Raw genomic sequence first — 17,188 nt, forward strand, 5'->3', positions numbered from 1 at the left:
GGAATAGCAAAGAATGCAGTCTTAGGCCGGTTTCACATTTGCGCTTTTGAGTGCCGCGACGGCCTGCGCAAGGCCGCTGCTAAGCCCCGCCCCCTTACGCGCCTCAGCCGGTAGCTCCGCCTACCGGTGCAAGACGCTGCATGCGTCCTGCGCCCCCTATCTTTATCACTGGGGGTGCAGGCCGTGCGCAGAATGCGTTTGGCGGCGCATGCGTCCTTTTGACGGTGCGCCGAGCGCAACCAAACTGCAGCAGGTTGCGTTTGGCGCTGGTCGGCGCACCGTCAAAAGGACGCATGCGCCGCCAAACGCATACTGCGCACAGCCTGCGCCCCCAGTGATAAAGATAGGGGACGCAGGACGCATGCAGCGTCATGCGCCGGTAGGCGGAGCTACCGGCGGCGGCGTGGCAGGGCTTAGCGGCGGCCGTGCATAGGCCGTCACTGCGCTCAAAAGCGCAAATGTGAAACCGGCCTTACATGCCTACCAGAGTTCATCTAGTTTCTTTGGTCTTGTCTTCCAAGCTTCCTCTTTCATCCTACCCCAAACATGCTCAATAATGTTCATGTCTGGTGACTGGGCTGGCCAGTCCTTGAGCACCTTGATCTTTTTTGCCTTGAGGAACTTTGCTGTAGAGATGGATGTATGAGATGGAGCACCATCCTGCTGCAGAATTTGACCCCTCTTATGATTTGGAATATAAGTGGTAGCTAATAGTCCTTGATATTTTAGGCTATTGATATTGACTTCCACCTTGCAAATGTTTCGCACACCCCCACACTGAATGTAACCCCATACCATGATCTTTCCACCACCAAATTTAACTTTTTTGGGTGTATTTTGGATCCATACAGGCTCCAGTAGGTCTCCAGTAGTATTTGCAGCGGCTGTGGTGTAATTCTACTGAAGATTCATCAGAGAAATCCACCTTCTGCCACTTTTCCAGCGTCCATCTGTTTAGCTGGCTGTGGGACTTTGCAAACGCCACACGGTTTTTTATTTGCCTTTTGTTTAGTGCTGGCTTCTGGGCACTGATTCGACCATGGAGGCCATTTCGAGACAGAATCCTACAAACTGTTCTAGTTGACACAGGGACTTGAGGTGACCAGGCCTGTTGGAGATCTGCTGCAGTGGAAGAGGGGCTTGCTTTGGATTTTCTAACCAACAAACGTTCCTCCTGAGCAGTTGTCTTGTGGGGTCTGCCGGACCTGGGCTTGTCAAACGCATCTCCAGTCTCTTCAAATCTTTTTTTTTTTTTTTAATTCTTTCTACTTGACGCTGAGACACATTAAAGGTGCCAGCCACCTCTGCAGTGGATCTGGTCTTCAGCCTCTTTGTAATCCAGGCTTTGGTCGTAGGGTGTTTTTTGGCATGTTGTCAGAGCTCAAGTTGCAGCTCAAGTGAAGGTCTGGGGTGCTGGGTTTCTTTTTACACATACCCACTAATTAACCGATTATTTACTGAGCACACGTGAGGATGTAAACTAGGATTGGGTGCATTATATGACCAGGCGACAAAACTTTTGTCTTGCCAAAATCTGACCATTCTGTGTCCATTAAAAGATCAATATTTCTACATTGATACCAATTTATTTTCTTAACCTAAACTACATTTTGGAGGGTTTCAGCTTTCAAAAGAATAATTTATACAACCAATGGAGTGAATTTAATGTCAGGTTATAAGCTTTTATTTACATAACATGGATAAGCGACATAACTTCTGTCAGGCAGTGTAAAGAGGGATGCATTTCCAGCTCTCTGTGAAGAATAAAACTTCGGAATCCACCCTAAACATTTCTAAAATACTTATTCATCCTTTACACTCATCTCTTTGGTCTTGGTGTGAAGGAATCTTTTCCGACTGCTTTGACAATTAGCTCACACATGACTTTCCCAGAGTTCAAATGATGGCTGTCTTCATATATGGTTGAAGAGGTTGTCCACTACTTGGACAACCTTAACCTTCCTACTTGGCCCCACTAACCCCTTCACCCTGTTTTCACCTTCCTGACCAGGCAAATTTTTACAATTCTGACCACTGTCCCTTTATGAGGTAATAACTCTGGAACGCTTCACTGGGTCCCACTAATTCTGAGAATGCTTTATCGTGACATATTGTACTTTATGATAGAAGTAAAATTTCTTTATATCTGTGAAAAAAACAGACATTTTGCAAAAATGTTGCTGTTTTCAAACTTTTTTTATGCCCTTAATCAGAGAATGATGACACACAAAATAGTTAAGAAATAACATTTCCCACATATCTACTTTACATCAGCACAATTTTGGAAAAACAATTTTTTTTGGTTAGGAAAAACCACCTCACATTTGAAGTTACTTTGAGGGGCCTATATGACAGAAAATACCCAAAAGTGCCACCATTCTAAAAACTGCACCCCTCAAGGTACTCAAAACCACATTCAAGAAGTTTATAAACCCTTCAGGTGCTTCACCGGAAATTTTGGAAAGTGGAAAGAAAAAACATGGATTTTTGTGAGTACTCACCGTAAAATCCTTTTCTCCGAGACGCTCATTGGGGGACACAGAGACTGTGGGTGTGTGCTACTGCCGTCTGGAGGCCGACACTAAGTATACAAAAAACAAGTTATCTCCTCCTCCGCCGCATACACCCTCGCCCCGACAGCGGGCGGAAACCAGTTTAGTGCAAAAGCAGTAGGAGAACATAACAATAAATTAGCCTTAACGCAGAAAACTATATGTCTGAAAAAGGACCACCCTACATTAAATAAGGAATTATACTAATTAAATAAACAAGAGCCAACTGGCTATCAGGGTGGGTGCTGTGTCCCCCAATGAGCGTCTCGGAGAAAAGGATTTTACGGTGAGTACTCACAAAAATCCATGTTTCTCCTTTGTCTCATTGGGGGACACAGAGACTGTGGGACGTCCTAAAGCAGTCCCTGGGTGGGAGCAACTCCCCAATCTACACCGTATGCACACCTGTTTAAAGGTGTGCCACCGCTGCCTGGAGAATTTTCCTACCCAGGCTCGCATCCGACGAAGCCTGAGTATGTACGTTGTAATGTTTAGAGAACGTGTGCAGGCTTGACCACGTTGCCGCCTTGCATACCTGCTCTGCCGAAGCCTGATGCCGAAGCGCCCAAGAGGCGCCCACTGCCCGAGTCGAGTGCCCCCTTATTCCAGGTGGAACCGGCGTGCCTCTAATATGGTAAGCCTCTTGAATAGTAAGGCGAATCCATCTGGCTATGGTCGACCGTGAAGCTGCGAGTCCCTTCCTGCGCCCTTCAGGGATCACAAACAACGAATCTGTCTGGCGAAAAGGCGCTGTCCTCGACACACCACCAGGCCCTCACCAGGTCCAGCGTGTGGAGCGCCTTCTCAACTCTGTGTACTGGAGCTGGACAAAATGAAGGCAAAACGATGTCCTCATTAATATGGAATGAGGACACCACCTTCGGCAGGAACGGCGGAGGTGGTCTCAAGACTACCTTATCCTTAAAAAAGGTCAGAAACGGTGCTCTACAGGATAGGGCTGCCAGCTCCGAGACCCGCCTAATAGAGGTTATTGCTACCAAAAACACGACCTTCCTGGTAAGGTATGGCAATCCGACCTCCTGCAATGGCTCAAAAGGAGCTTCCTGCAGGACCCCCAGAACCAGATTAAGGTCCCAGGCGTCTAAGGGAGCTCTAAAGGGGGGCACTAGATGCGAGACTCCCTGAATGAAAGTTTTGACCTGCATAATGTTAGCGATCTTTCGCTGGAACAGAACAGACAAAGCCGAGATCTGTCTCCTCAGGGAACTCGGAGCCAACCCTGCGTCCAGGCCTGACTGCAGAAAGGCCAGAATGTTGGGAACCGAAAAGGACAAGGGCGCAACCCCGTGCTCTCGACACCAGAGAAAGAAAACCTTCCAAGTACCATGATAGATCCTCGCCGAGGCCGGCTTCCTGGCGTTAATCATCGTGGCTACCACCTCACGCCCAAACCCCGCCTGGGTCAGGACCCAGGACTCAACGGCCATGCCGTCAAACACAGGGCCCCTAAGTTCGGGTGGTAGATCGGCCCCTGGGACAGTAAGTCTGGCCGTTCCGGTAGACGCCATGGCACGTCTGCGAGGAGCTGTACCAGATCCGCGTACCAGGCTCGACGGGGCCAGTCTGGGGCCAGCAGAATTGCCGGAACCCTCTCCCTCTTGATCTTCCTGATTACCCTCGGGAGAAGAGGCAGAGGGGGAAACAGGTACGGGAGCCGAAACTGGCTCCATGGAAGAACCAACGCATCCGCTGCAATCGCTCGCGGGTCCTGAGACCGGGCAACAAAACCTGTCTACCTTGGCGTTCTCTCTGGAAGCCATCAGATCTACGTCCGGAGTTCCCCACCATTGGCAAATCTGCTGGAAAACCTCGGGGTGCAGGGACCATTCTCCGGCCACGACCCCCTGCTGACTCAGGAAATCTGCTGCCCAATTTTCCACGCCTGGTATATGGACCGCTGAAATTACTGAGTGGTGCCTCTCGGCCCAACGGAGTACGTGTTCTATCTCGCGCATGGCTGCCCTGCTGCGCGTGCCTCCCTGGTGATTCACATACGCCACTGCCGTGGCATTGTCTGACTGGACCCGGACTGGGCGACCCACTAGCCAGTGCTCAAAATGCTGCAACGCCAGCCACACTGCCCGAATCTCCAACAAGTTGATCGGCAGAAGGGCCTCCTGGGGAGACGACTGCCCCTGTGCTGTGTGATGACGAAACACTGCTCCCCAACCGATAAGACTCGCGTCGGTTGTAACCACCAGCCATTGATCTGGAGGAAAGGGTTTCCCCTGAAGGAGAGAGGAGTCGCGCGTCCACCACTGCAGTGCCCGCCAGACCTGAAGGGACAACCTGCACTGATGATCCAGGGAGAAAGGACTCCTGTCCCACGCTGCTAAAAGAGCATGCTGCAGGGGGCGAAGATGAAACTGCGCAAACGGGATTGCTTCTATTGCTGCTACCATCCTCCCTAGCACCCTCATCCCAAATCGAATCGTGTGAGGGCCTGGCCGCTGAAGACTCCGAACCCCCCGCCGGAGCGCCTGGGCCTTGTTTTGAGGGAGAATTACCAACCCTTGGGAAGTGTCGAAGATCATCCCTAGGAATGGAATCCTCTGAGCCGGGGTAAGACATGACTTCTTCCCATTGACTAACCATCCCAGGCGGGATAGGGTATCCAGCGTGATGCCGACATTCTCATCGCATGCCTGAAAAGACGGTCCTTTCACTAACAGGTCGTCCAAGTATGGCAGCACTACTAAGCCCCGAGAATGAAGAATGGCCATAACGACCGCCATCACCTTCGTGAAAACCCTGGGTGCCGTAGCCAACCCGAACGGCAGAGCCACAAACTGGAAATGCCGGCCATTTATCGCAAAACGAAGGAACTTCTGATGCGGAGGAAAAATAGGGATGTGCAGGTAGGCATCCTGAACATCGATTGAGGCCAAATACTCTCCCTGCTCCATGGCCGATATCACTGTCCGGAGGGATTCCATCTGAAAGTGCCTGACCTTGATGAACCTGTTTAGGAGCTTTAGGTCCAAAACCGGTCTTACTGTTCCGTCCTTCTTGGGGACTGCGAACAGGTTGGAATAAAATCCCTGGGCCTCTTCGCCCTCTGGTACCGGGATAATGACAATGTTGGACCGAAGAAACCTGATGGCCCCTAGCAATGCCTCTGGCCGGGATTGCAATTTGGGAAGACGGGATTGAAAAAATCTCCTTGGAGGGTGTCCGATAAACTCTATTTTGTACCCGAATGACACCAATTCCACCACCCATGCGTCGTGTGTCACCTTGACCCAGACGTGGCGGAACCTGAGCAGACGACCGCCTACTCTGCTGTCCTCGGGTACCTGATGCCTCAAGTCATTTTGTAGAGGGCCTTTGGGACCTAGCTCCCCTTGACCTGGGTGGACGGCCCCGCATCCTCCCCAGCGGGTTGGCTCTATACGTGACCTGGCGCTCTCTGTCTTAGTTGTGACGAGCCGGGGCAGTAGAACCGGCCGCTGATGCCCATCCTGGGGCGCGAAATGCTTGAAAGCGCGCCTGAGGCTGATGAAAGGGCGGTCTGCTCTTCTGCTGTGGGAGAAAGCTACTCTTTCCCCCTGTGGCATCTGAAATAAGCTTGTCTAGCTTCTCTCCAAAAAGCCGATTACCCTGATAAGGCAGAGATGTTAACGACTTTTTAGAAATCGAATCGGCCCGCCATAGCCTTAGCCACAAGGCTCTCCTAATGGCGATAGCGTTTGCTGCGGCTAGCGCCGCGCAATTAGCCGCATCCAAGGATGCATTAATTAGATAGTCTCCTGCCATCGAGATCTGATTTGCTATCTCAGACACCTCTATCGGCAAGTCTCTGTCCTGCAGGACTTTGTTCAAAGACTCCGACCACGACATCATGGCCTTGGCCACCCATGTTGCTGCGAACGAAGGCAAAAGCGCCGACCCCGATGCCTCATACACCGAGCGGGCTAGACCCTCTATGAGCCGATCCGTGGGGTCCTTAATGGAAGAACCACTAGGCACCGACAACAACGATCTTGAAGGCAGGCGTGACACTGGGGGATCCACAATCGGAGATTCTGCCCACTCGTTACAGAACTCTGGTGCAAACGGGTACCTTGTCTCTAGCGTTTTCTTCCCTGAAAAACGCTTGTCTGGGCGTTCCCTGTGCCGCTGCACCGTGTCCTCGAATTCTGGATGAGTGCTAAACACCCTATGTGGGCGCCTGGCCTTTTTAAAAGATATTTTATGCCCTGCGGTCAGGGAGACGTCCTCCTCAATACCAAGAGTCTGATTGACGGCCTCAATGAGACTGTCTACTGTCTCCCGACACCCGGGAATATCCAGATCCAAGGCTTCCTGCCTGTCCTCATCCGAACTCTGCTCGCTCTCAGACAATGGTGATGGAGAGCGAGATGCCGCACTCACAGATGCCGAAGCACCGGAGGGGCCCGGAGACGCCATATGGGTTCTTTCCCTGTACGTCTCCTTAGAGAGGGTACGGCCCCCTGCAGGCCGGCGGCTCATGTGAGGTGGATGAACCTTCCCAAACCGGAGAGCTGTTGTCTCTACCCCTATCCGGGGCCTGAAGGGTCTCAATCGCCTTCGTAAGTGAAGCCATAGACCGAGATAGTGATAACGCCCATTCCGGGGGCTCTGACCCCCTGGGCTCCGTTGGCGGGGAGGGCTCCTGGGCGCGTTCGGAACTACAGGCCTCACATATCTTAATAGTCTGCGCTCGCGTGAACACAGCCCCACAGGAAATGCATGCGGTATAAAGGAAGGTGTGTTTCTTCCCTTTTCCAGACATACTGCGGAACAAACGGCCAGAAAACCTTTTTCTATTATCTTTTTCTTTTTTTTTTTTTTTTTTTTTTTATGGCATCCAGGGGTCTGAGGAGAAGGAGGACAACCTGCCCTAGTGTGGCCAAAACGGGGTCGCACTTACCCGAGCTCCTGCTGTCTCCCCGTGCTCCTGTGCTGCTGCTGCCCAATTCCGCCACCCATGCCCAGGAGCCCTGCTTACCCTGAGGTAACCCATATCTTCGGACGGTGCAGGCACCCAATCTCCGTCCGCCTTGGCTGGGCGAGGAGAGGGACCGTCCGCCACCACGCAGTACCGCCACCTGGCGTTGGTGTAGCCGTGGGGCCGCACAGACTAGTCTTGTGCCTCTGTGCAAGCCCATGGTTTCGCTACCTAGGGGTGGACAGGGCTAAGTCTGGCCTATTGTCCCACGTCGCGGGAGAGAGAACGTGGAGGGACACTCGCACGTGGTCGCCCGTTGATGGTTTGGGGAAATTGGATCCTTTCAATAGGATGCGTTGCCCCTGTCATATCTTCTTAAAAATAAAAAAGAAAAAATAGATGTCTGGGGAAAAGTCCCAGAGATGTCCCTCGGTGCGGGAAAGGATACGCGGAGGGATACTCGCGCGTGCTCGCCCGTTGATGTTTGGGGGAGATCGGACCCTTTCAATAGGGTCCGTCGCCCCTGTCTCCTCTTCATAGTAAGAAAATGTTAAAAAAAAAAAAATAAATAGTCTGGAGAGACCCAGACTGCGTGTGCCTCCATCAGACACTAAGCAAAAACTGGTTTCCGCCCGCTGTCGGGGCGAGGGTGTATGCGGCGGAGGAGGAGCTAACTTGTTTTTTGTATACTTAGTGTCGGCCTCCAGACGGCAGTAGCACACACCCACAGTCTCTGTGTCCCCCAATGAGACGAAGGAGAAAATAAACATTTACTTTTATTTCACAAAATTTTCCTTTAGACCCAATTTTTTTTACTTTCGCATAAGTAACAGGAGAAAATGGACCATACATTTTGCTGTGCAAGTTCTCCTGAGCATGCAGATACCCCATATGTGGGGGAAATTACTGTTTGGGCACATGGCAGGGCTCGGAAGGGAAGAAGCAAAATTTCAATTTTTGGTTGTAAAATTTCCTGGCATAATTAGCGGATGCCATGTCGCATTTGAAGAGCCCCTGATGTGCCTAAACAGTGGAAATCCCCAACAAGTGACACCATTTTGGAAACTAGACCCCTTAGGGAAATTATCTAGATGTGTATTGAGCACCTTGGACCCCCAGGTGCTTCACAGAAGTTTATAACGTTGAGCTGTGAAAATTAAAAAACAAAATCATATTTTTCCCAGAAATATTTTTTCGCTCCAAATTTTGCATTTTTATAAGGGTAACAGGAAAAATTGCTACATAAAATTTGTTGTGCAATTTCTCATGAGTTCACCAATACCCAAAATGTGGTCGAAAACTACTTTTGAGGCATAGTGCAAAGCTCAGAAGGGAAGTAGCGCCATATTACAGTGCAAATTTTGCTGCACTTGTTTGAGGGTGCCATGTTATATTGGCAGAGCCCCTGAGGTGGCAGAACTGCGATAAGTGACCCCATTTTACCAATTAAACCTCTCAATGAATTCATCTAGGGTGCAGTGATTATATTGACACCACATATGCATCACAGACTATTATACAATTGGGCAGTGAAGAAAAAAGAATTTACATTTTTACCACCAAGATTGTGTGTTAGCCCCAAGTTTTACATTTTCACACTGGGAAATGGGTAAAAATGACAAATTCTGCTGAATGTAGAAATACCCCATATGTGGATGTACAGTACTACTTTGCCATATGGAGTGACTCGGGTGGGACAAAGCACCATTTGTCTCCTGGAGCGCAGATTTTCCTGAACTAGTTTGCAGATTCCATATAAAGAGCTCCTAAGTACTAGAAAAGCAGTATACCCCTCAAGTGACTCCATTTTGGAAATTAGAACCCTTTAAATTTATTTACAGATGTAGTGAGGATTTTGACTCCATGGGTGTTTTCCAGAAACAGGCAGCAGTGGATGTTGCTGAGTGAAAATTGCAAACTGTCATTGTAGCGACCAGTATGTTGTAGTCACCAGTACATTATGCCCAGCTCATGCTTCTGAAGACACGTATTTTTAAAATTTGTAAATTAGGTGAGCTCTCATCACTACAGAAAAGCCAAACATGTGCGCGCTAAATGTGGTTTAGGCACAATGGGGCTCAGAAGGGAGGGGACATTTGGATTTGGGTGCGGAGAATTTGCTGAATTTCTTTTGGCAGGTGAGGAGCCATTTCGCTTATCCAGAGACTTTGTGTTACCAGTAACGTGGAAGCCCCTCTACATTTCCGTTAACAGATGACAGGCCTGAGTGGGGACTTGCTTTTTTTGTGGATTCAGCGGAAGCTTTTATTGGGAAAATTTTACATAACATTTGGGATCACGCTCTACGCTGACCACTTACTTTGGGGGTTTCCATCTAAATCTCTGAGTGACATGATTCAGATGAAACTCTCGAGAGATACATTCATAATAATGAGGCAGCAGTTACTCTGGACTCTGTCTGGCCTCTGCTCAGCGGTGTCCTTTTCAGAAGCGCACAAAACTGTGGCTGACGGCAATTTTAAGCAGTCCTAAAAAGACGGACACCGAAAGATAACAGGTCAGATGGCATTCACAGTGCCTCAATCTGCCTCATCATAGGGAATTTTCCAACGGGGTTCTGTCTGAATCACATATTTCAGAGATTTACACGGAAACCCCGATGTAAGAGCTCAGGAAAAACGTGTGCCGAGTCTTACCGCTGATCTTTGGGAGGCAGAATGAAAAAATCAACATCAGGTGAAGAATTGATTTTATTTACTTTTAACGCCGTTCCTCATGCCGTATAAGTGATTAGGCGACTTTATTCTTCGGGTCGATGCGATTACAGCGATACCAGATTTATATCGGGTTTTTATGTTTGGCTGTTGTCACACACTAAAAGACTCTTAATTGCAAAAAATTGTTGTTGCATCACCGCATTTTGAGAGCTATATAATTTTTCCATATTTTGGCCCACAGAGTCATTTGAGGGCTTGTTTTTTGCGGGACGAGCTGACGTTTTTATTGATACCATTTTCAGGCACATTTTTTGAGCGCTTTCTACTCCAATTTTTGGGAGACAGAATGACCAAAAATCCGCAATTTGGGAATTGCTTTTTGTTTTTTATACCGTTCCGAGTATGGTAAAATTGGTAAGACAACAGCAGGTCAAGAATTGTTTATTTCTTTTTACACCGTTCCTCATGCGGTATAAGTGAGTAGACAGCTTTATTCTTCGGGTAGGTGTGATTACAGTGATACCGGATTTATGTTTTTGTTTTTTGTTTGGCTGCTTTCACACACACTAAGACTTTTTTTTTTGCAAAGCTAGTTTTTGCATCGCCATACTTTGAGTGTTATAATTTTTCCATATTTCTGCCACCAGCCATGACAGGGATTGTTTTTTTGGGGGACGAGGTGATTTTTTTTTTTTTTCTTTATGGGTACTATTACCGGACACTTAACATTTTTTGATCACTTTCTATTCTAATTTCTGGGAGGCAGAATGAACAAAAACGAGCAAATCAGGATTTCTTTTTGTTGTTGGTGGGGGGGTGTCACTGTATGGTAAAATTGATAAGGCAGCTTTATTGCTCAGTTCAATTCGCTTACAACGATACCACATTTATATAGTTTTATGTTTTGGTGCTTTATCACATTAAAAACTATTATAGAAAAAAATGAATAGCTTTATTCTGAGAGCTATAATTGTTTTATTTCTCCACTGATTGAGCTGTATGGTGGCTTGTTTTTTAGGGGACAGGATGATGTTTTCAGCTATATCATTTTTATTCACATTCGTCTTTTTGATCACATTTTATTCCACTTTTTGTTCGGCAGTATGATGAAAACGCATATTTTTTGCCTTATTTTTTTTTACTGTGTTCAGTGAAAGGGTTAACTAGTGACACAGTTTTATAGGTCACGTTGATACCAAATAAAACAAAACACTGATCTCCCATTAACAAAAAAAAAGAAGGTTCTGACAAAATATTGAACAAAAGAAGAAAAATGCGGATACATACTACATTGTGATCACAATGGAAGATAATCCTTGTAGAGTAATGCTTATTCTCCGAACACTTGTCCCCACTCAGATAAACTATGGTGAGGGATCCATCATCAGACGCCTGGGGACTCATCTGGATGTAGCCAAGATTTAGGTTTTTATTGTCTGAAGACTTCATGCAGGATCCTACTACTCCCCCTGTAAATACACGTACAATGATAGAGAGTTACATATGAGCAAGATTAATCATTTGCTATTTGTTCGTTTTAAAGTCACTTTTCTATTTTTGTCTTGTGGTATTGACTTTTTTTGTGCCAAAAAGGAAGAAAAATGGTGCAGAAGCAATAAAGAATCAATCATTTATTTAGCATTATAATGGAAAGTTGAGTATAGTATAGTATGCTATACTATGTAAAAGAGTTGTCTTCCTGAATGGCTTCCTGGAAAGAAATTGGCAGCTTCACAGACCCCAAGAAATGCTATGATATATACTTTTGGCTAGACTCCTTTAAAGTGAAACTATCAATTTAATTTTTATTTCAGAAAATCAATAGTACATGTGAATATAAGCAACTTTGTAATATATCTTATAATTGTGCTATTTTCTATGCCAGAATTGACCAGTCATCAGCAAAATTCTCAATTCTGAGGTTAAATCTGTATTCAGGGAAGACAGACTTTCCCATTACTGATATAGGCGATGACAGCTGATACTGATACAATGCTATGTAGATGGGAGGAGGAGGGTCTCTGCCTCTAGCTCCTCCCCCCTCCCGTCTACATAGCATCTTATCAGTAGCAGCTGTCATATTCTCCTGTTTATGTGTGCTATTGATTCATGAAATAAAAATTAAAGCTGAGGTTACTCCTTAAATGTGGTGCATTCATCAAGACTGATGTTTTGTACACCAGTCTTCGTGAACTGTGTGCTGCAGTAAACAAAAGCCACTTAATGAATTTAGGATATATTTTAACTGTCAAAAACAGACCTCAAAACTAATCAATGGGATTATATATTCAGTAGTAACACCAGAAGCACCAAAAAAAAAAAAAAAAAAATAACCCCTAAAATTTAGCTTTTAATTCAATGACTAAAAACATTAGTGAAAATGACTAAAAGAAGGAGTAGTAGAGGACAAAAAATGAAGGGAAAAAAAACTGTTTTAGTTCTCTTCAGTAATCACATAATGGGCCACCGGCTAAATTGCCCTAGTCAGCCCTAGTTTCACCCTTCCTAACCGTGGAGGTTGGCACCCTAGTTGTAGACGATATGGCGCCCCCGCTCAACGTCGGTATCCCTAATAACCCCTACGTCTCCCTACATATACAAAAAGGGACACAAAAAAAGAACACACACACACTTATAGTACCGAAAAAATATATAAAGAGACATGAATAGTCTCATAGATAATACTAAATTGCTATGAACTTATCTCGTAGTATTTCCAATAGTATGAGAACCCCAAAAGGAACTTATCTCGAAGTCAAAAAAATGATATTTGGGGTTAATATCCGGCAGCTTACTTATCTCGTAGTCACAAAAATGCTAATAAGCTGCAAATGGCAGACCCAATTACCAGATAGCACAAATAAAAAAACGGCTACAAGAAAATTCAATGAACAGCACATAGACTAATATATTTGTCCGGAACCCCGGACACACATTGGAAAATAGTACAAAAATTGTACATTAGAGGCAGTGAAAAAACAGCCTATATAGCACATGCGGCAGCCATTGCCTTGCAAGTGAGGGTAAAAATCACCCTAATTCACAGGAATACAATAAAAAATAAGGCTACCATATTCATCTCTGATTATACAGCGTGGTACACCAATATTCAAGTAGCAATGCATACAAAGTCACATAGCATAATTGCTCAGTAGATTAAATCTAAATAGATAGTACCACCGAGGGATCTGCCAAAAATAATGTACAACATTATACTTATCAGCCACTTGATGCATATGGAAACCCGACGCGTTTCCCCCTCTTAATCCGCTGAGGGTTCATCAGGGGTCAAAAAGTGGGGTCTCATTACCCCTGGCCGAGAGAGCAATACAGTGTGCGGCTTTACTCCAAGCGCGTTCACCGCCATTGTTTAAAGATTCCGCGCCGATATAGAACACCCACTTCCGGTTACCACAATCCAAGATGGAGGTCTAAACCGGAAGGGATCATATTGAGGACGGACAATACTCAAAAATGCGGTGCAGCAGCCACCTGGATGACGTAGACGCCGCGCACCTTACTAAAAAGCACTGATAGAAACAGGAATTCACAAAATGGTGCCTGAAACAAAATAATTAAATAGGGTAATACGTTCTTCTCAATAGAAATGCCATATCTCGCAGATAATATGCGGCTGATCAATTCAACAGCTTCATTGTTCAGAACACCCAAAACTTCAAGAAAATAGATGACAACAGTCCTCAAAGGCATGGAGTGGAATAATTGTATCCCTAAATAAAATAAATGAAAAATTAAATTGAAAAAATACCAATAGTAATAATATACCAACCGAATTATCAAAAGCTCTATAAAGAGCTGGCTGGGAAAATGTGAAACACACTGATTATAGATAACTACTAAAATTTAGCTGTTCATTAAGGCCTTTTGGACTCTGTGATTCAAGCCAAAAAATCCAGCGTGTCTCACGCTGTAGGATTCTATTATCCCAGTCTCCCTGTCTAACTGCGGGCTGCACTCTCTCTATAACACGAAAATTAATATGTTTATCATCACCTCCATGCACCATATTGACATGACGGGCTAAAGGGGTATCTCTTTTATGTCTAATGTCCCCCAAATGTTCGCCTATGCGGACACGTAAATCACGCTTTGTTTTGCCGACATAGTCAAGGGGGCAAGTACACAGATAAACAACTCCAGTGGTTTTACAGTTTGCAAAGCTTTTCATTTCATAAATCCTCTTTGTATAGGCACTGCAAAAAGTATGGGATACACAGTTATATTTGCAAAAGCTGCAGTGTCCACACCTAAAAGTCCCTATTGCTCTATTCCGCAGCCACGTTTCCTCTCTCTTCTGAGGTTCCAAGTGGCTGCCTACCACCCGATCCCTTATTGACCTACCCTTCCTAAATGTAACTGATGGACCCTGAGTGATACAATCACATATGTCATTATCCATTTTCAGGATAGACCAATACTTCTCCAGAATGTTCATAACTTTACCGGATTGGTCATCGAAGGTACCCATCAATCTAGTAAGTGTATTAGAGTCCTCCCTTACCCTCGGAGTCAACAATGACATCCTGCTTACTTGTTTAGCATGCTTATAGGCCGGTTCAATCACCCTTGTCGGATATCCCCTGCTCTTGAACCTCCTCCATAGATAACTCGACTGCATTTCAAAATCATTCCAATCAGAGCAGTTCCTCCGAACTCTGAGGAACTGACCCCTTGGTATACCTCGTTTAAGAGGAGGGGGATGATGACTTTCCCACCTTAAGAGACTGTTAGTTGAGGTTGGTTTTCGGTGCAGGTTGGTTTTAAGCAAGCCATCTGAAGAAATAGAAATGTTGACATCCAGGAATGTGATCTGATCTCCACCTACCTCATGGGTGAAGAAAAGACCCAACTCATTATTATTAAGGGTATCAACAAAGGATCTGAATGATTCTCCACACCACGCCCAAAGGACGAGGATGTCGTCAATGTACCGACCCCAGAATAATATCTTAGGGGACCAGACGACATCCTCGTCCCCAAAGACCTTAGTGTCCTCCCACCAGCCCAGGAGCAAATTAGCATAAGTAGGGGCACAAGGGCTCCCCATCGCTGTGCCCCTGAGCTGGTGGTAATACCTCCCATTAAATAGGAAGAAATTATGACACAAAACAAATTGAAGAAGTTCCAGCAGGAAATTGTTGTGTGCTCCAAAATGGATACCCCTCCCCTTAAGAAAATGTTCAACAGCTTTTAGACCTTCTGTGTGGCCAATATTGCTATACAAAGCCTCAACATCAATAGAGGCCAGTATCGTACCTGGGTCCACTGTGATTCCTTCAAGTTTATTAAGAAGGTCCATAGTATCTCGCAAATATGATGGGAGGGATAGCACAAATGGTCTCAACAATTGATCCAAATACCTGCTAGAGTTCTGACAAAGGGCATCGATCCCCGAAACGATTGGTCTACCCTTAAGGGGATCGAACCCCTTATGAATCTTAGGCAAGGAGTAAAACGTAGCTATAACAGGCCACTTGGGTAATAAGAAGTTGAACTCATTCTTTGAGATCAACTTCGAGTCTAATGCCTTTTTGAGCAATGCTGACAATTTCAGACTATACTCCTTCGTCGGATCACTCCTGAGCAGCTCATACGTTGATTTGTCAGAGAGAATCCTCATACACATTTGAATATATTCGTCTCTGTTGAGGATAACAGTATTACCCCCTTTATCAGAGGGCTTCAATACAATCCGATCATTATCACCAAGTTCTTCCAGAGCCTTTCTCTCACGGAAGGAGAGATTAGGTGGAACCCTATCTCTCTTGGAGTCAATCTTACAAATCTCTGCCGAGACAAGCTGTTGAAAAATATCAATACTCCCAGTATCACCAATTGGTGGCATCTTTTTACTTTTTGGTTTCAAATCAGAAAAAGGGCCCACCCCAATATCTCTCTGTCCTTCCTCAGACAAATCAGGCAGAAGCATTACATCAGGAAGTTCCTCCTCCGTTATCCCAAGTTGTTGACATTTGTTTTTATCATTCAAAGCAAAAAACTTTTTCCACTTAAGTTTTCGTGTAAATAGATTAATATCTTTAACCCATACAAATGGGTCAAACCTGGTCGTAGGAACAAAGGATAACCCCCGCTCAAGAACCCTCTTTTCTATATCTGACAAGTTGTATGAGGACAAATTAATCTGATTGCCATTGTCCCCTTCAACCAGAGCCCTCATTTTTGATTGTTTGTCCGCTCCCGTAATTTGTATGGTGCTAGGCCCCTGGTTTCTAAAAAAGAGGCTGAGTAGCAGGCTGAGGAGGAGGAGGAATTTATACTCGCTGCAGAGTTTGTTTCTGGCTTTTTGGGGAAAGTCCTCACAGAGTAGCGCTCGGTGTCCTGCCATCTTCTAAAATTACCCCTACGTCCTCGTCCCTTGTTTCTAAAGTATGGCCTAGAGGTATATAATTTAGGACCTCCTTCAGCGTCAGAGGATTCAATATCTGAGGATGAGATGTCACCAGGAATACCCCTCGGGGTAAGGGCAGGGTATGCCCGTTTTTCCCTGAACTCTGCTGAGTCCCTAACAAATCGTTTATGCTTCCTCTCTTTAATAAAAAGTTGATATTTCTCAACAGTATTCTTAAGATTTTCTTCCCTTGTTACGAAATCAGCAGCTGTTTTCAATTTAAGGGTTACCTCAGTCAATTCCTTCACCCTCAATGAAGTCCTCTCTAGAGTTATTTTCTCTTCATCCAATAATATCTGCATTAGCCGTACAGATGATGCCGTGCACTCCCACCAGAAAGGTCACTCCAGTCGGGGACCGGAATACTATTCTAGTGTAACAAACAACTTTGGCGTAAATTACCATGAATTTGTAGGCGCTTTGTAACGCCCCAGTTCAATTCACGCTTCTAAAAGTTGAAGGCACTTACCACGAAGGGCATAAAAGTGGCAAAAGTCACGAAACTTTTGTACAACTGCAAGCTGCGTAAAAATTTATGACATTTTAAGGTATTTAATGCCAAAATTCTGGAAACTAAAATTTTTTTGAAGAATTA

At 45.6% G+C, this 17,188-nt stretch overlaps 1 protein-coding gene across 1 annotated transcript in view; it reads right to left on the minus strand.

Moving 5' to 3' along the window:
* IGF2R (insulin like growth factor 2 receptor) overlaps positions 1–17,188 on the minus strand; it is a 298,648-nt gene that overhangs the window by 107,695 nt on the left and 173,765 nt on the right. Inside the window, exon 25 of the mRNA XM_073557714.1 lies at positions 11,451–11,632. Within this exon, the coding sequence (XP_073413815.1) occupies positions 11,451–11,632 (182 nt within the window). The remainder of the gene's footprint in view (positions 1–11,450; positions 11,633–17,188) is intronic.

Source organism: Dendrobates tinctorius, unplaced genomic scaffold (genome assembly GCF_039654945.1).
Source record: "Dendrobates tinctorius isolate UK_male_01 unplaced genomic scaffold, ASM3965494v1 ptg000250l, whole genome shotgun sequence".
NCBI classification, from domain to species: domain Eukaryota; kingdom Metazoa; phylum Chordata; class Amphibia; order Anura; family Dendrobatidae; genus Dendrobates; species Dendrobates tinctorius.